The sequence below is a fragment of the Gracilinanus agilis genome, chromosome 3, assembly GCF_016433145.1.
Source record: "Gracilinanus agilis isolate LMUSP501 chromosome 3, AgileGrace, whole genome shotgun sequence".
In the NCBI taxonomy this organism is placed as follows: Eukaryota; Metazoa; Chordata; class Mammalia; order Didelphimorphia; family Didelphidae; genus Gracilinanus; species Gracilinanus agilis.
In genome coordinates this window covers 88,308,090-88,328,038 of record NC_058132.1, presented here as the reverse complement: position 1 = coordinate 88,328,038, position 19,949 = coordinate 88,308,090, and the positions used below count along the sequence as shown (strand labels likewise).

General features: G+C 38.4%; 1 protein-coding gene across 1 annotated transcript; it reads right to left on the bottom strand.

Annotated features, from left to right (window-relative positions):
• Positions 1–12,623: 12,623 nt before the first annotated feature.
• Positions 12,624–13,983, bottom strand: FTSJ1 (FtsJ RNA 2'-O-methyltransferase 1). The gene has a single exon (XM_044665891.1). The coding sequence runs from the start codon at positions 13,913–13,915 to the stop codon at positions 12,857–12,859; it is 1,059 nt and encodes a 352-aa protein (XP_044521826.1). The 5' UTR covers positions 13,916–13,983; the 3' UTR covers positions 12,624–12,856.
• Between the last annotated feature and the right edge of the window lie 5,966 nt (positions 13,984–19,949).

Here is a 19,949-nt window from a genome sequence, read left to right as displayed (position 1 = left end):
AGAGTTTGCTGTCCTGGACCCCTTCAATGATAATGATGATAGTGGTGATGAAGGTGATGATGATGATAAAAATAATAATAATAACTAACATTTGTGTGGGACCCACTATGTGCCAGACACTGCGCTAAGCACTTTATAGATATTATCTCCTTTGATTGTCAAAACAACCTTAAGTGGTAGGTGCTATTATTATCTCCATTTTACAGATGAGTATACTGAGGCAAAAGTTAAATGGCTTGTCCATCACAGGGCTAATAAATATCTGAGGCTGGATTTGAACTCAGGTCTTCTTGACTCCGAAGCTCTTTTTATTGCACCATCTGACTGCTCTCAGATAAAGATTAGAGCCATCATTTCTAATTTAAAAATAAAAACAACTTTTGATTTCAAAGGTTGAACTACAAACAACTATTAATTAGAGGATGAGAATTTAGTGCTTTGACAAATTCTGAGTTTGGGCTTCAAATTTTTAGTAAAATGTAGCATCCAGAACTGAACATAATAGTTCAAATGTGTTCTACCAAATTTTTATTGGTAGATTGGGTTCCTTAGGCTTGATTCATGCTAATCAGAGTTTAAGGTGACAGGTTATTAAACCAGATGTTAACTTAATATGTTTGGATGGAAGGTCAGGAGTCTCCATGGGATTCACCCTCCTTGACTCAGACATCCACTGTGAGGAATAGGTGAAACATCTGAAGATTGTTCAGATAGTATATAATTAGAGCTTATTTTCTACATCACAAAGGGAAAGTGACAAGAGGGCTATCCAAAACTTCTCAAATTCTGTCTCTTAGCAAAATAGCTTGATCTCAGAACTGGAAAAGACCTCAGCAATACAATAGTGGACATTTATAGAGAGATTTAAGTTTGCATAGTGTTTCCTTCAAACACAACTGTGAAAATGTAATAATTATCACTTTATGTAAAACAAGAATGGTTTGGGTTGGACTAGACCTGAAATTTAACTTGTATGGTAATGTCCTGATGGGGAAACTCCCATTACCAATGCAATTTCTCTGGGCATCCAGTCCAGCTTCGAAATGACCAACAATCCCTCTACAATCCCTCTAACAAAAACACATCCAGCCTCTTCTAGAAGAACACTAGTAACAAACATCTATTACCACTCAGAGCAGCCTGATCCTTTTGGATTGCCTTGGTTACTTGGAAGTGTTCTCTAAACCAAAATTTGCTTCTCTGCAATTTCCATGTACACTGGAGAGTCAACAGGAAAATTTAACAATTCCTCCACAGACAATCTTGAGTGATTTTAAGCAAATCCCCACTGAGTCATATTTAATTCATCTATAAAGCTCATGTAAAAATACTTACAGTTATTAACTCACAAGGCTGTTAAAAGGAAGGCATTCCATAAATAAACCAATCTCCTAGCTTCTGAAAAATAAACCATATTCCCTGCATAAGGAAGTCTCTTTTTTGTTTTCAAACCACCAATGTTTAGAGCAGTTCTTGACACATGAGAGGCATTGTTAAGTGCTTCCTGAATTGAAATGTCACCACTACCATAACAAAAACCACCACCACCATCAGAAGTAGCATTGAAGACAAGTTAATTCTCAGATAACACCCTCTATCCCTACCTCTTTTCCTGGCACTAGAGAAGGTACCATTTGACAAAAAAAAAAAATAAAAAAAATAAAAAAAAGAAAAAGAAAAAGAAAAAGAAAAAGAAAAGAAAAGATAAAAGATATATGTATATATAAAATTATGTCTTGCTTGTTTCTATTTATCAATTTTTTCTCTGGAGGTGGACACAAATAACTGATTTTTCAAACAATTTCTTTTGCTGCATATAATGTTCTCTTGGTTCTGCTTACTTTACATGTCATAATTTCATGTAGGTCTTTCTAAGTTTTTTTTTAATTATTCTGTTCTTTTTTGGAAAAATAAAACAAATGTTGCCAAAATTATAAAGAAATCAGAAAATTGGGGGAAATATTCATAGTCTCTCAGATAAAGGCCTCATTACAGAAAATATAAGGAGAATTTTTTTCAAACTTATGGGAATAAAAGCCATCCCCCAACTGATGAATGGGCAAATGATACGAATGGTTTTCAGATGAAGAAATCAAAGTCATATATAGGTATCTAAATCATTACCGATTAAGGAAATGCAAACCAAAATAATTCTGAGGTATTATTTCACACTCATAAGATTGGCAAAAAAAAATAAGAGGGGAAAATGACAAATGTTGATGGGGATGTGGAAAAGTGGGGACACTAATACACTTTTGGTGGAACTGTGAATTGATTCAATCATTTTGGAGAGCAATTTGGAATTAGGTCCAGAAAGTTAGAAAACTATGAATACCATTAGATGCAGAATACCATTGCTGGTTCTATTTCACAAGATTAGGGAAAAAGGATTTAGTACCAAAATATTTATATCAGCTCTTTGTGGTGACAAAGAACTGGAAATCAAGGGGATATCCATCAGTTATGAAATGGCTTAATAAATTGTGGTATATTATTGCATATATGTAGCATATGATATGAAATACTACTGCACCATCTGAGACAATGAGCATATTAATTAAAAAAAAACTTGGAAAGAACCACATGAGATAATGAAGAGTAAAATGGGTAGAAACAAAAGATATTGTATATAGCTACAAATTTAATATCTGAAGAATATGAATGTTCACCTCAAGAGAATGAATTAAGGTGAGAATACAAAAGACATAATCTTCATATATATAATTGTTTGCCAGATGATACTTTCTATGGTATGGGGAGGGAGGAAGGAACTGAAAAAAAATTTTTAATAAACATAAAAAAGTAACCTGTGCATCTTCCCCAGGATAAACATCCCTAATTCCTACAACCCATCCTTGGGTGTCCTAGTTTCTTATCTACTTAGCCCTTTGTTCCTCTTCTTCAGGAGACTTTTCAGTTTCTCAGTCTTTCTGACAATAATACTTCAAATATAGCCTGACCAAGAGAGAAAAAAGGACTATAATTTCCCTCATTCTTGACATAATTTTTCTATTAACACAACCTAAGGTCATTAGTTTTTCTGACTATGGTGTAACACTGGTAACTCATATTGAAGATGAAGTTCACTAAAATACCCAGATCTTTTCCAAATGAATTGTGCCATACCACTCCATCTTGAATGTGATCTTGGTACTTTATATTTATTTCTAGTATCTTTTACTTTTTGGAATTTATTCCATTAGTTCAGTTATTCAGTTATAACTTTAATGTATCCTAAATCCTACTTATCTAACTCAGCTCTCTGTCACTGCTGGGATAATCCACTAGAGACCTGCTTCAAGGTTGATATCAATCCATTTTCACTACTCTGGATCTGGTTTTTCAGCGAGTTCTAAAGCCACCAAACTTCCCATCACCTAGCCTACATTTTCCCACCTATCATGCAAGATGCTGTCAAATTTCTTTCTAAAATCTAAGTATAATAAATCCATCTCCACTTTTCAGTTTCCTTTTCTATGTTCCTTCCCCCATTAAACTATAAGCATCTTGAGGGTAGTGAACATCTTTCTTTTTCATGTTTAGTATTGAGCTAAGCAAAGGTGGTGCTATGGTGCTTAACAGAAGTTTATTTACTGACCGACTAAGGCAAAATGGAAATAAGATTTGACTGAAATTATTTATTTCTGATGGATCCATGTTAGATCCTAGTGACCACTGTTCTTATTCTTCATTTTTTAAAAGTGCTTTCTTTTCAAAGCACATCATAGATTTTGTTAAGAACCAAAATTTAAGTTCATCAGCTTATAAATTAAAGAATGAAATCTTTCCTTTTTATAAAAAAATCTGGACTGTTGTCTTTTTCAGGTATTGGAACATTTCTCCTGTTTGACAAAACTTTTCAAAGATCACCAGCTCTACAAACACATTTGCTAGGGTTCCTTAGTATCTAATAATCTAGTTCATCCAATCTTGATAACTTGAACTCTTTGAGGAAGGGAGGGAATATTTATTCAGTCCCTATTTTGTGCCAGGCACTGTGCTAAAGACAAATATTTCCTCATCTGATTCTCTTAACAAACATATGAAATAGGTAATACTTTTATCTCTAGTTTATAGCTGAAGGAATTGAGGCAAACAGAGGTGAAATGATGTTACCCAACTAGTAAGAGTGCTGGGCCTGGAGTCAGGAAGACTCATCTTCCTGAGTTCAAATATGGCCCTAGACACTTACTAGTTATGTAACTGTTTTGGTCTCAGTGTGTTTTGGTCTCAGTTTCCTCATCTGTAAAATGAGCTGGAGAATGAAATGGCAAACCACACCAGTATCTTTGCCAAGAAAAACTCAAATGGGATCATAAAGAATAGGATACAACTGAAAAATGACTCAAGAACAAAAATTATATGAGATCAGATTTGAACTCAGGTCTCCCTGTCTTCAGATCCACCATCCTACACACTGTATCTCCTAGCTAACTCCAGCTAGAATAAATGGGATCTCTTAGGCACAGCTTAGCCCCACAGGGCAAGCAATATGAGACCATAGCCCCATTATCAGCCAAAATAACTTATTAAATCTTTGATTCCATTAAAAAGATTGGAGTGTCCACAATGAGGAAGGAGATAGGCCTTCAGTAAACTGTCCTGGATGGACTACATCTGGACCATTGCATGCTCAGTACCACTTTCAAGAAGAGACTTTGAGGGGCAGCTGGGTAGCTCAGTGGATTGAGAGCCAGGCCTAGAGACGGGAGGTCATAGGTTCAAATCCGGCCTCAGACACTTCCCAGTTGTGTGACCCTGAGCAAGTCACTTGACCCCTATTGCCTACCCTTACCACTCTTCCACCTATAAGTCAATACACAGAAGTTAAGGGTTTAAAATTAAAAAAAAAAAAAAAAAAAGAAGAGACTTTGACAAGTTCAAGAATATCCAGAGGACAGATTTTCAGCCTGAATATGCCTTTCTTGGAGTATGTCATTAGTTCTTGCCATTTTCTCTTGGTTCCTCTCATATGAGTTCTCACACATCAGAACAACATTTGTACCTGTGATGAAAGCTGCAAACAAATCTCGGGGCAAATGGCCCAAAGTCCACCCTCAGAGACAAGGTATTTTCCAAGATATGAGGTCTTTCAGATTTGAAACCATGATTCTTAAATTTGCTTCTATTTCACCAATGCTCCACTCCTTTCTCTTCTCCAGGTGGCTTCTAGTACTGGTGATGATGGAGAAAGGCATGGACACCTTTGAAACCAGCTCTAATGGAGGTTTTCAGTTCCTCTTGCTCTTAAGGCTTGAAACAATTATAAGACTTTTGAGACAGGCTGTGTGAATGTTTTTCGTGATAATAATTTTCAGGATTTTGCCACCATCACTCAGCTACTTTCTCACTCTAGAACTTCACTCAGACCCTGAAGCCTTCTTACCTTGGAATGTCCCCTCCACCATGGCAGTCACCTTCTCTCATTGATAAGTTTCTTGGAGCCATTTGGGTGATGGGCCCAGGCCAGCAATCCATCTGATTTCTCTCCCACCAGGCCCTTCAGGGAAAAACTTCCCCTCCACCTTTTCACCATTCATTATAAGTTATCTTTTCCCAAATAGAATGCAAGTTACTTGACTGTCTTTTTATTTTTATTGTATTCCCAGGTTTAACACATAATAAGCACTTAAATGCTTGTTGCCTGCCTATTAATGATAACTGGTGTCATTTTTATGGTGCTTTAAGGATAGCAAGCACCTTAAATATATCATCTCATTTGGTCCTAACAACCCTGTAAGCCAAGTGTTCTTATTATCCCTGTTTTACAAATGAAAGAACTAAGGCTAAACAAAATTAATTGACTTAATCATGCTCACAAACCTACCAAGGGTCAAAGTTGAAAAATAAATCCAGATTATGGACTCTAAGTCCTGCTTTTTTGAATAAACTTGCAATGGAAGAAATTCTGGCTGTCCTCTGTTCCTGAAGATTCTGGTGGCAACTTGACTAATGAGAACCAACTATTAAATTTTCAGAGTGAGTATTTATGCATTGGAAAAAAAGCAAATGCTACAAATCAGGATTTTATTTATTGCTTTGTTGACTGTCTAGACAAGAAACTGTCAAACTCTGTTACCAGAGTTCAAGAAGGAATCTGATTAAAATGTAAATGAGGCCCAGCTGTGTGACCCTGGGCAAGTCACTTGACCCCCATTGCCCACCCTTATCACTCTTACACCAAGGAGCCAATACACAGAAGTTAAGGGTTTAAAAAATTTTTTTTAAATGTAAATGAGAAACGTTTAACAAAATAAAAATATAATAATGTTAATTTATGGTTTTCTAAGTTAATATGCAGTTGCTGGGCTCATTTCTACTTGAGTTTGACCTCATTGGTCTAGACTTAAGAAAGTGAAGGAGAAAAGGCAGCTAGGTAGCACGATGGATAGGGTGCCAGATCAAGTTGAGAAGAACCTGATTTCAAATCTGACTTCAAACTCTTTCTAGCGGTGTGACCACAGGCAAGTCACTTAACCCCAGTTGCTTATTCTTTACTGCCCTTCTGTCTTAAAACTGATACTAAGACAGCAGGTAAGGGTTTAAAAAAAAAGTGATGGAGAAAACGTTAATAAGGCAGAGTAGACTTTAAAAAATATAACCGAATTCATCATTTGGAAGGGGAGAGCTGGTTGTTAAACTGGCTTTGCACAGTACATCCCTGTTGAAACCTTTATCTTTATATATCATTAAGCGAGTGAAAGATAGAATAGGAGAGAGAATCAGACCGTGGCATCATGTCCAGCAGTCAGTCATCATGGAACAGGTCCAGAGAGCAACATAATATCATGACTAAAAGACATCAGCAGCCCTACAACGTTAGAAGCAAGAGTTTCCCTCCCAACATTTTCCATAGGTGTGCTCAGGCCATACATATTCCTTCCACACCTGCTTCTACACTCATATTCTCGAAGGGTATGCTTTCTTCCCACTGACATTGTATCTACTTAAAGGAGGGGTCAGCAGGTTTATGGGGGGGAAATGCACTATTGTTATTTTCTTATTATTGTAACAGGGGTTTGAGAATTGCCTGGCATTCCAGGATTTTAAAGTTCAGAGAGACAAGCACTGCTTTGTAGCCCTGAAAGCAATGGGAACTAAATTTTAACAAGAGAGCCTTGGTGATACCTAGAAGTATTAAGAGAAATAATATATGTTTGTGAAAGAACAGCCTGAAAGGAAGGAAGAGTGGGGTCCAGACCTGATTTAGACTTAATAAGTTGAACTGGAAAGCATTTTGGGCACACAGGCAATAACAGGAGAAACCAAAAGGAGAAACTAAAAAAAACGCTGGTGCTACAGCACAGAAGGGAAAAGATGGAGGTAGGCCAGTGATTTCCATTTTGTGATTCACCAACTTCTTAGAGGTTCTCAGTGATACCCCATGGAGTTCATGCTAAATATTCCTTAACAGAATCTTAAGTAGTAAATGACTGCCCAATTATGTTACAAATATATGCTTCTTCTCAGTGACAACAAGCATGTGTATGTTTGAAGCTTTTTAAATTTCTGCATGGATTTAAAAACACCATGATCTTGCATGTGATTTTCTTGTTCATGCAGTAAACTACATCAAACTCTGATCACTTCTAATCAAGCTCAATGCAGTCTTTGATTCTCAATCTCTCATCTTATTGTTTCCAAACTGCCACAAGGATCAACAATCCAGGTAAATTGACATCCAATTTATATTTAGACACATGAAGATTTCTTCATTTGTGTTCATGGTATCAGAGTAGGATCTCTATTCTCTCGTTACCCTGTAAATATGCCTCTTCATCTCATGTGACAGAGTTGCACCTATAAACATTTGCTTTCTTGCAGCATAATTACCTTTTTGTTGGAAAACCACCATTAAGCATTCTCATTAAGAGCCATCTTCAAACCATCTCTCACTTGTCTCTCATTGAAGTATTAAGATTTTCTGATTTGAATTTATTCTCATATGGATATCATTTTTCTATCTAGTAGATTTTCAAATAAATTGGTTAGCAACATTGTTCTCAATTGGGGACTTTCTGTCGGTGTATGTATTTTTAGTTTTATAATTTTAATTTTCATAATTACATATAGTTAATTTTGTGCTTATAATTATAATACATAAATTCTAATTTAGAGCCTTTTTAGACAACAGCTATCATTGTGGTTATTGTAATTACTTGATAAATAAATCTAAAAGAATATTATGAATAATATATTAAATTACCCTGGAGATTCACAAGTCACTTTTTGTTAAAAAGGTTTCATGAAATAAAAAATGTTGGAAACCAGTGAAGTAGGGCATCGGGTTTCTGCAAACATTTTTGAAAAGGAGATATGAGCTTACCAATTGTAATGATCTTTTTTTTTTTTTTTTCCAAACCCTTAACTTCTGTGTATTGGTTCCTTGGTGTAAGAGTGGTAAGGGTGGGCAATGGGGGTCAAGTGACTCGCCCAGAGTCACACAGCTGGGAAGTGTCTGAGGCTGGATTTGAACCTAGGACCTCCCATCTCTAGGCCTGATTCTCAATCCACTGAGCTACCCAGCTGCCCCTGTAATGATCTCTTAAATAAAATCAGTTCCAAAAATGATCTGCTTTTTTTTTTTTTAAAAACTTCCAGTACCCATATTGTAAAATAGCCTGTTCATTCTTTTAACTTTATATTTCCTAAACACTGATCCTGTCTCAAATACAGAGGCCAGGGATTAGCTAGACTTAAGGAAAATGTGAAATTAAACCATGGTATAACTTTTGTCTGAATATTAGGAATTTTCCTAACAGGGGCCTCTGAACTATTGTGATTGTACCACTAACATTTTGTCTGATATGAACTTGATAAAATAGCAAAGGATGGGACAACCTGGACCTGAAACCCACCATACCACTAGTAGATTAAAAAAGTGAGCTAAATGAGTGTGACTGATCAATTCTCCAAGAGAAGAGGGGGAAGGAGAGAGCTGTAGCCAAAGAAAAGATTTCATCTTTAAATATCTCCCAAGGTGTGGAAAAGCAAGGCTGGAATTGAATTCTGTTTCTAGACCAGCAGAATCAAGTACACATCATTCCACAATGACACTATGCTATCATTAAAAATTATAATATTGTTCCATAGTTTTACTATGTGTTTCACTAAATGCATTTGTATTTAATTAATTGTGTCTTCTAATAAAAGCAAACCTGTCCACGTAGACTCATGAACTTTGGTTGTTGAGTTCATGTAAATGTAAAGAGTACTTGAAAGCTGGGAGAGCTTATGTAAATGGATGGGGCCCATACATGTGAAGAAAGAATATCACAAATGCTATATAGTTTATGTCACATTTATATAGTTTTTTCAATACAATATACAAAGCACTGACCACAAGACAAATCAAACTGCTAAGGATTTAACATAAAAGGTACCTTAGTAATTATTTGCACCTGGGACAAATAGCACAAACCTTGCCTAGGACTTGTGGCATGAGGAGTACTATCAATTGGGAAGATGGCAGGGAAGAGATAGGTACTATCTTGTGGAAGGAGACAAAAACCCCAGAACAAAAACCCCAGAACACCATAAGGTGAACATTGGGATGATCATCTACCTCTACTCTCCAACAAGATGTTTACACTGACCCAAGCATGTAGGCATTTCTGTGCACTTGATATTCAAGAATCAGTTAGTGGAGGTGGAGAGAGGGAGCATTATGGAATAATAATCTTTACGGAAAATATGTTTTGGAGGAAGTATCTAGAAAAAGGAGCTTGAAGTGCTCTACAAATCCTCAAAGTACCATATTATGACTAGAAGAGACTATCTAATCTAACTCCTTGATTTTGCAGAGAAAACTGCAACTCTAGAAAAGGAAAATGATTTGCCTGAGGTCATGGAGAAAGAATCATTCAGTTACTACTAAAGTTGTAGCTGAGTAGAAGTCCACTGGCACTAACTTCACAATAGATCCACAGAATGTCAGTAATGAAAGTTGAGAACTATTTCTTCAGGTTCATTTAATAGATATAATGAAAAACAGAACCACTTACTCTCAAGACAAGGGACTAGTTCTGCTGACTCTTAGGTTGTTGAAATATGCCATCCCTCAGAGATCCACTGGCCCTTCTGGAACAGTAGATCTTGATACTGAGACTCAGATGTAACTCTGGTTCTTATATTCTTCCAAAATAAAAACCGTAGCCCTTCCTTCACCACCACTATTACCTTTCCCACTCCCAAAATTCAAGTATACAAGATTTAGTCTGGGAAAATAATGCTTTCACATTTTGAAGTCAAAGCTGAGAAGAAACTTTAAATCTCAAGAAATGGGGAGCTTTATAATTACAAGGCAATTAGGTGGTGCTTTGGATAGGGTGCTGGATAGTCAGGAAAACTTAAGTTCAAATCAAGCCCCAGACACTTAATAGCTGTATGATCCCAGACAAACCACTTATCCTACTTAAGTTTCCTTAACTATAAAATCAGGATATCACCCATGGTGGCTGTGGAAATAAAAAAGTGGCAAAGCCCTTTATAAATGCTAGCTATTACAGAGCAGGTAGAGACAATCCCAAGAAGCCACAGCTTGTTTCTTTGCCTTGCCTCATCAGCATTATCCCCATTTTCCTTCTCCCAAAGCAGATGATGCTGAAAAACTAGGAGGAAACTCAGAGGCTTGGAGAAGCATTTAGAGGATTCCTGAAGGATCTTCTTCCCTCCTCTCCTCTTCATCTGTCAAAGCAATAACGACATAAGTGAAATGATTTCCCCAAATTTGTTAGGTACTTAGTGGGTAGAAATTCAAGCTCAAATCATCTAAATCCAAACTTAGATCTCTTTTCACTGACCTTCACCAAAGGAAGAAAGTGTTAAATTCTATGTGATTTACAGAAATATAGACAAAAATATTACCAGCTGAAAGGACAATAGATCTGCCACAAAGGGAATGCTCCTACTGACAGATTCATGTGTCATACAACTACTGAATCATTTAAGTATAATTTTTAAAGTATGTTATAGATAGAAATATAACAAATTACATATCTTAGGATCTTAGGATTCTTAGGCTCACAGACTAAAAGTTGTAAAGGCTTATAAAAGTCATCTAATGATAAAATCATAAGACTTATCAATTTATAGTTTTACCAGCATATATATATATACCATGCTTTATATAGTGCTTTAAAGTTTGTAAAGAACTTTAGAAATGTTAACTCATTTGAATTTTGATTTATTTTGAATATAATTACATGTGAGAAGTATGGGAATATTTGCCATTTCCTTTGCTTTTAAGGATTAGTTAATTGCATAATAAAATCAATGTAGGTGTTTATTTCAGACTTTAAAATTTTGAAACTAACCAACCTGAAATAAAATTTTACAAAAGTGAATAAATGTCCAAAAAGCTTGGGAATTATATCAGAATAAAAAAAAATTTTAAAGAAACTCTCAAAATTGAAAAACCCTCAGGTATATGGGTGAGACACAGGGTTCAGGGATAAAAAACAAACAAGTGTTTGCAGGCTACAGAAAGGAAGTTCCTCACATAGAAGTAGGGCATCTCGGTAACAAGGAGTTTGCAGTAATATGACTCTTTGTAGATCTGCTGCTGAAGCCTGGGCATGTCCTGACTCCTTGTTGGGTTTTAATTATTTTATTTTATTTAGTTGTTACATTAAAATACTTCGTCAGGGGCAGCTGGATAGCTCAGTGGATGAGAGCCAGGCCTAGAGATGTGAGGTCCTAGGTTCAAATCTGACCTCAGACACATCCCAGCTGTGTGACCCTGGGCAAGTCACTTAACCCCCATTGTCTAAGAAGAAAATACCTGGTTAACTCCCTCTTTCCCAAGTCTTATATTATGCAGTTAGCTGCAAAAGGAAAGGAAGTAGCAAATAATCCCATACTTCTCACAGCCTGTTTCTCCAGAAACAACAAAAAATCGGATCTGAGTTAGTGTGATGATTTTGCAACTATGTGTACCTAATTATCTAAATTTAAACAAAGAAAAACATGCATCAACAGGAATTAGAAAGTAAGGGTTAGGATTACAAGTCACTCAACTGCCAATCAAAAAGCACTTTGGTTAATTCCTATTAAAGGAAGCAAATGCCAAACTACTCCTGTAACTCAAATATAGATAAGAACAACCACAAAACAATTTAAAGTGAATGCTATAGAATTACAAAAAAAAAAAAAAATTACTCCAAGATATATTAGAAAATATCTTCCCCTATTACTCTGTAAAATTGGGAGCCTTCCGGGGTACAGAAGTTTGCATTTTTTCCCAGTTTTGCAAAGTAGTGATAAGTTTTACTGATTCTTTTTCTCTTCTCTTTAAAAATAAATAGCCCTGTCACACTCCATCTTAGAATCAATCCTATGTATTGGTTCTAAGGCAGAAGAGCCATAAAAGATAGGGAATGGAGTTAAAGTTTCTTGCCCAGGGTACCCAGCTAGGAAGTGTCAGAGACCAAATTTGAACATAGGACCTCAGTCTCTCTATCCACTAAAGTGTACCTATATGCCCCCATCTTCCCTTTACTATAAAAAATAAAAATAAAAACTATTATATAGAGAGTGCCTCTCTGGGAGGAGAGATATTGAGAAGAATTTAATCAATATAAAAAAGACATTAATGAAATTAATTTTCATTATGAAGAAAATGGTCAAATTTAACATAAATAAGAAAATTTATTTAATTGTAAATAAAAAGGCACATAAACACACACAAACACGTCTATCAATCTTAACTACGGCTCTGGCAAAGTCCCAAGCCCTTTAAGTTTACCCAACAAGTAGGAGAAATAATCAAGGGAAAAGCTTGCATCTAGAGGATTACAGTCCTTGGAAGCTATAAGAATGTTTACTGAGGTCCTTTTGGGGGGGGGGGGACTCCTCCCTAGGGGTCCTGGGTGAGGGAGTCGGAGGCTTGGTCAGGAGCTTGCTCACCCTCCTCCTCGCCCTCCTCCTCACCCTCCTTGTCGCTCTCCTCCTTGTCACTATCCTTGTAGCTCTCATCCTCGCTATCCTCCTCAGACTCAGTGGATCCCTGCTCCTGGGAATCGGACAAAAACTCAGGGTGCAGTGTGCACCGACCCAGACACCCAGACTTCTTGAGTTTGCAGGCCTCTTGGTAGGGCGGGCTGATGGGTGGCTGTGCTGGTGGCGTGTACCTGTACTCATGGGCCCCCTCCAGCTGCAGTGGGTAGGTGCGGTCTGAATCATAAGCACTCAGGTCCCCACATGCCAGAAAGGGCACGATGACCCTTGTGGGGCCCTCGAGCTGGTTGAAGTCCCCGTGGTAGCTGTGGTCCAGCAGGGGGTTCAGCATGCTGGGCACGTAGCCTTTCGGGAGCGCAAAGCCGCGGCACACAGCGAAGGCTTCAATGCTGGAGTTACGGCTGCTCCGGGGCTTGGCACACACCACTTCCGGGAAAAAGATGCGAAGCTGGGAGTAGAGTAGGGTGACGTCCCGGCCTCGGAAGATCTTGGCTACGAAGCTCCCACCGGGCTTCAAGACATGAATGGCTATGTTGAGGGCCGCCAGAAGAAGCTGGGCCTGGATGTACTCGTCAATGTCGTGCAGCCCAGTGACGTCAGGGGCGCCATCACATACTACCAAATCGGCAGGCTCCCCCTCAAAGTGCCCGATAATCTCCTGCGCCGTGGATGCTTTGGTGATGTCACCTTGAATCTGCACCACCCCGGGCAAGGGCGCCATGGCCTGCAGATCCACAGCTACGATGCAGGCCGGGGACCCATCCTCCCCGAGCTTGCGACTCAGCACCTGACTCCAGCTCCCGGGGGCGGCGCAGAGATCCACAGCCCGACTCACACCGCTGAAGAGCTGGAACTCCTCATCCAGCTGGAGAAGTTTGAAGGCGCTGCGAGCCCGCCAGCCCTCCTCCTTGGCCAGCCGGTAGTAGACATCACGCTTGTCTTTCGACGTGCGCCCCATCACAGACCACGGTGAGAGGTTGGGTTGCCGAGGAAGAGGAGAAGTCGCGACAAATACAGGACCGCCGCCAGAACCGCCGAACAAAAAACGGAAGGCGAAATTCTTTTTCCGGTGCACGCTGTGCGTAATATCGTTACACACTCTGGAGCGCGATGACGTCACTCGCGCCCTATAGAACGCGTTGGGGAAAGAAGCAGGAGGCGGGGAAAAAAGGAGACAACACATCGCTTGGGGTGTTGTGATTGGTGCAGAAGCGATCGAAAGGAGCCTGCGCAGAAACTCCGGAGAATCATTTCTCTTGCTATTTACTTCATGTTGTGACTATAGTACCGAACCCCTCTTGCTGGGAGCAAATGACAGCAACTTTTGAAAAGAATGCTAGTTTTCTTTCCCTTATTATTCCGAATTCATCTAGTCTAAGCCTTGTCCTTCCATTAATTGTTTGCGTATCGTCTCCCCCATTCCACTGTGAACTACTTGAGGGCAGGAACTGTTTTACTCAGCGTCTGACCACAGCATAACCTAGATTAATTGCTTAGTAAATACATGCTGACTGAAAAACTGAAAGAGGCCTCGGCCTGCACCATCTCCTCCCCAAGCCCAGCCCCAGCCTTGGCGTTAGCCTCTTGAATCTGAAGAATTTTAGGACTAGGCTCAGGCAAGGACAGTAGAAGCGAGAACACCAGCAAATCCTGCTCCAACTTTAGGCCTGCCCACACAAGCCCCATCTCCTATTTAAAAAAAAAAAAAAATAGGGAAAAAAATGCTCCCATCTCTCCAGCTGCCAAAGGGGGAAAAGAAAAAAACACCCATATATGCCTCAAACAAAGAAAGTCCATTTCTCTACCTAAACTTCGATTTGCTTAGGGTAGATACAGGTGATGTTCTTTGTGTGTGTGTGCTCATTTACCACGTGAGCTGTTCTGAATAATAGTGAAGCTGATCATTTATGAAAATAATGTGGATATGGGTTTGATTTGGAAACTTTTCCAAATGTCCTCTGGGGAAACAAATGTCTGCAGTTTAATCACTGTACAATCTGCAGAGAAGGAATACAGAGATTATTATTATTATTATTATTATTATTATTATATTATATATTGCAAATGCTATGACAGCAGAACAAAGAATAGAAAGCACAATTTTCTTTCTATTATGACTGTGCTGAGAAAGGGGGAGGAAAGGAAAGCTACAGGTCAGTCTGGCTTTTTAAACTTAAACTTTTGAATCTTGTTTATTTTGTTAATATAAATCTGAATTTATCAAATACTATGTGACAGTCAGTGTGCTAAGCATTGGGAATACAAATAAAAAAAGCAAAGCAATCACTGTAACAAAAGTCTAAGCAATGTGTTATACAGTGAAAATATTAACTTCCTATGATCTAATCACTATCTGTGTTTCAAGGTCATCATTTAAATCTTCCCCAAAATTATGCTATATATACACTGTCTAATCTTGCCACCTCATACCACCTGGCTCTCACCCTAATGGATCTAAATTCCCAAAGAATCACTACCTTGTATCTTAGCTATTCTCAGACTCAGTTGTAGATGAAATACACACACTACTGGACTTAAAGCCTTTCCTAAATGTCTTTAATACACCTATGTTCTCTCAGAAATTACCTCTAAAATAGCCTTATAGTCTGTCCCAAAAGACTTAGTGCAGGTTTAAGGCTTTAATAGCTTGTTTATATAGAGTTCTTGGCATGTTATCTCCTTCATTGGATTGTTAGCTCCTTAAAATCAGTGACTGTTTTCACCTTTTGTATCTCTGGCACAAAATAATGAATGTTTATTAACTTGACTAATATTGCTCCCTAGTTGGCACTAATGTGGCCAAATCTAGACACAGTGATAACAGATTGGACCTTAAACAGCCATTACCTTAAAGTGAAAAAAATAGTATTATCATAGGTACTCAAAAAACATGAGAAATGAAAGTTAACATCTGAATATGATATAAAAACAGCAAGACAAATGACTGCAATAGGAAAACAAGTTACTTTTGGTTTAAAGATCCTTGCTAAAATAATAAAAAAGAAATTCATCATCCTTCCCTCATAATCATCTGATTACTATAAATTCTATAGCCTTCTGGGGCTAGATGCTGATGCACTATGTAATATTTTACAATTTTTTCAAGAATACCCAACCCCCCTCCCCACCACTGATTCAAAAGTAGAATATCTGTTCTCAAATGGAACAGTCATATCAATGACAGTGGCAGGAGGCAGGGAGGTTCTTTGGGGTATAGAGTAATCAGTCAGATGAAAGCACTTCCTCTAGCCCAAGAACAGTGATTCTTCTGAACTTCAGTGGCCTTTGGCAATCACATATCCTTCACCAATCTATTAAGATTAGCATAATGCCAAAAGTTACCAAACTATGCATGCTCTTTGACCCAATAATACCACTGTTAAGTCTACATCTCAGATACTGAAAAATATGGAAAATGTTCTGTATATACAAAAATATTTAGAGTAGCTAGCTTTGTGTGTGTGTGTGTGTGTGTGTGTGTGTGTGTGTGTGTGTGTGTGTGATATTAAAAAAAACCCTGGAAACTAAGGAGATGGCCATTAATTGGAGAATGAATAATTTGTGATATATGAATATAATGGATTAATATTGTACTGTAAGAAATGAGGAAGAAGATGATTTCAAAAGAGACATGGAAAGATTTGTATAATATACTGACGCAGAGTGAAATAACCCAAAGTAGAAAAACAATTTATACAATCATATTAATATTATAAAAAATAAACAATTTGGAAAAGCTTTTAAGGACTATGATCAACCATGATTCTAGAGGACTGATAAAGGAGAACATTGCCCACCTTATGAAAGAAAAATGATGGACCAACATGCAGAATAAGAAATGCATTTTTAGGCATGACCAATAAGGGAAAGTTTTGCTTGACTGTGCTTAGGTAATTCAAGAATTCTTGTTTTCTTGTGTGTGGGGGGAAGTGGGTTGGAAAAAAATGCTTCATAGTTAAATAAAACTCAATCATTTTTTAAAAATTCAGATTGTGCTGTAATAAGGAATAAGGTAAGGTAGGTAAGTGTAAAATTTAGAAAAGCATATTTGAAAATGCAAGCTCGATTTGAACATTCTAAGGGCTTTTGGAATATGGCAGAAAGGGCACAGCACTTTTGAACACTGTGACAATTGGAAGGTTTGCCATTGGTGGAAGAGCTTGTGGCCTGATCTCACTGAAGAAGCCCCACTTGAGGAACTACAAAATAGGTCTGGATCAACAGCTTTGGATGGGCCTCTAGATCTGTGATAGCCTATTGGAGTGACCCAGTGGAGTTAGTAGACTGTACCAACATCCTGGACCCTGGGACAGCAGAGAACATCATTGGAGCAAATAGTGAGATCCCCAAACCCTGTCAAGCTTGTATTTAATCTAGTATAGTGTAGTGTAAGTTTTATCTTCCCTGCCCTGATTTCCTGGACAACCTAACCCCTATATCTTCCCTCCTATAGTGGTTAAGAGTTGTTTTTGCCCCATTCCCATTTGCCCTACCTTTATGTTATTATTAAAATCCTTTTATGTTGCTTCCTACTGTCTCATTATAACCCCAATTGACTCACAAATATTTAATTGGTTTCCCTGGATAAGTTGAGTGTTTAACTGTCATATCAAGTATTTCCAGACTTCCCCATTCCCCTATTTCAGTGCCCATCAAATGACAGTAGTAGTGTTATAAAGAAGAGAGGGTTTAAGTAAGTTTGCAGAGGGCAGAGGCATGAGACTAACAGGGAGAGAATTCTAGAATGAAAAAGTGGGTTCAGACAGTTACCTGGAAGGTGTGTTGTTTTTCTCTGGTTTGGCTTGGAGAAAACTGGCTACTTTCCTTGGTGTTTGTACTACTTTAATCTCCCATCCTACTTGCTTACCTGCTAATTGTTATGATCTACTGAGTTCCTAGTATGATCCTGAGTCTTTTGGACCAGCTGTCTGTAAGATCAGGTGTGGGGTCCTTGTGGATCCAAGATCTTTTCTCTAGGCCCAGGTAACCTGCCATAGACCACTTCTCCATTACCATTAAAAGGGGGGTTTGGTTTAGTGTAAATTTATCCAGATTAGGGACTGGAATATATGTAATGCAAGGTAGCTAAAAGAAGCTTTTTGCTTCTGTAATTTCTAACGGTCACAAAAAGTCAGTTAAACATCTTAGAATGTTCAGAAAGTCAGTTAGAACTTAATGCTATAAATAGAGGTGAAGTTCCAACTGACGGGGCTTTTGCCTTCTGGCTTTCGCTGTGGCTGGAGGTTTTTGCTTTGGCCTTTTGGCTTTGGCCTAATTGCTTCGGCCTTGGCCTGTGCTTATTTTGTTTTGGGGAAATTTGGACCTATCTCATTTCTCTGGACCTCTCCCTGATCTCCCATCTCCATCCCTCCCCTTCCCTGATTTTCCTTTGGGTTCTGGTTGGAACGGAGGGCTTGGTGAATAGACATTGTGGGTTTAGTTTCTATAGGCTAGTAGAGTATCCTCAAATAAGTTACTCCTAGATTTGATAAAGACTTTACTTAAAAGGCAGCCAAATCTTCCTGACTGGGAGCGCCGGGCTCTCTCTGTCTAAACCTCTCCATGACCCATCCCCACCCTCACCCCTCTCCCTGGCAGCAGTTAGAAAGCCCTGAACCCCTTCCCCCTTCTGACTGACCCTAGTATTAATAAATCCCCTTGTTACCTATTCAAACCCTGTGGTGAGTCATTGTGTCGAAAATTAAGACAAGGGCTCAAGAGGAAGGAATCATTTTCTTTTATTTCTTGAGAAAACTCGGGCATCCATCTTCGCAGGTATTTACCCACCTTCAAGACTTCCTCCAGCCATCAGTTTGACTGGCAGGGAGGGGCCCTCTCTACTCCTCCCTTGAGAGACTGGAGAAAATAACAAGAGAAACCCTCCAGTCAAACCTAAACATTTCTGACTGGCCCTAATTTCCTCCCTGTATCCTCTGCCTCAAACCTCTGGGAATAAACCTGTTTGAGCTGCCCTCTCCTACATACCTTTTCCTTTATCTCCAATATATCTTCCCTTACCTTCATTCCTCCTCCAATCACCTTATAATCTCCTATATCACCCTTTATCCTTCCTCACACCCAATTTGCATTTTCATTTGACCTTACTCAGATTATTTATATTCTTTTTTATAACATATATTAGATAGGGAGATCAGCGTAGAGATCAAACTCTGTGAAGACTCTTGGTGATAAGATATTTAGATCTGGGGGTTTAGGTAGTTGATATTATTAGTGTAGGGTTATCCAAATTCCCTTTCCACCTTTCCTTATTATAATAAACCCAACATCTATCACTTTTATTGAGTGGTCTGTGTGTTAAGTTACCTCAGGACAGGCTCTTCCTGGAATGGGGTGCCATCAGTCTATCAACCCACAGTTAACCTATTAACACTGGTTCTGTTAGCCTTCCTAAACCTGTTAAATCTTCTGATACTGACCTATATTAACCATCTAGTCCCATCCCCTAAAATCACCTTTTTACAATCGTGAAATAAGTGTTACAGTAGTGGAGGATATAGTATAGCATTTCATTAATTGCCCTGAACTATTGACAGTATTTATCTTGAGTCAAATCTCTGGGCCCCATTTAATGAAACACAGTCTAACATAGCTTTATAGATCAGATTGGACTGGCTTGGTCCAGAATGAACTAGTTTGTATCAGTCTAGATTGGACATGATTGAAACAAACTGAATCAAGACTGAACTGGACTAGACTGATTTGGGTTGAACCAGACTGTACCAGATGGGGGATTGGGCTGGACTAGATAGAATGGACTGACCTGAACTAAAACAGATTGGACTGGATGCTGCCTTTATATTTCATTTGTGTATTCTTCTCAAAGACCATGTTTCAGAAAAGTTGTACTAGTTAGAGTATCTAGAAAGCCATGAGAGCAATTGCCCTATAGAGTCTCTAGAGTCAGGTGACTTCTTAATGCAGATAGGGTACAATAGATTTGGGAAGACCTGAGTTAAAATACAGCTTCAAAT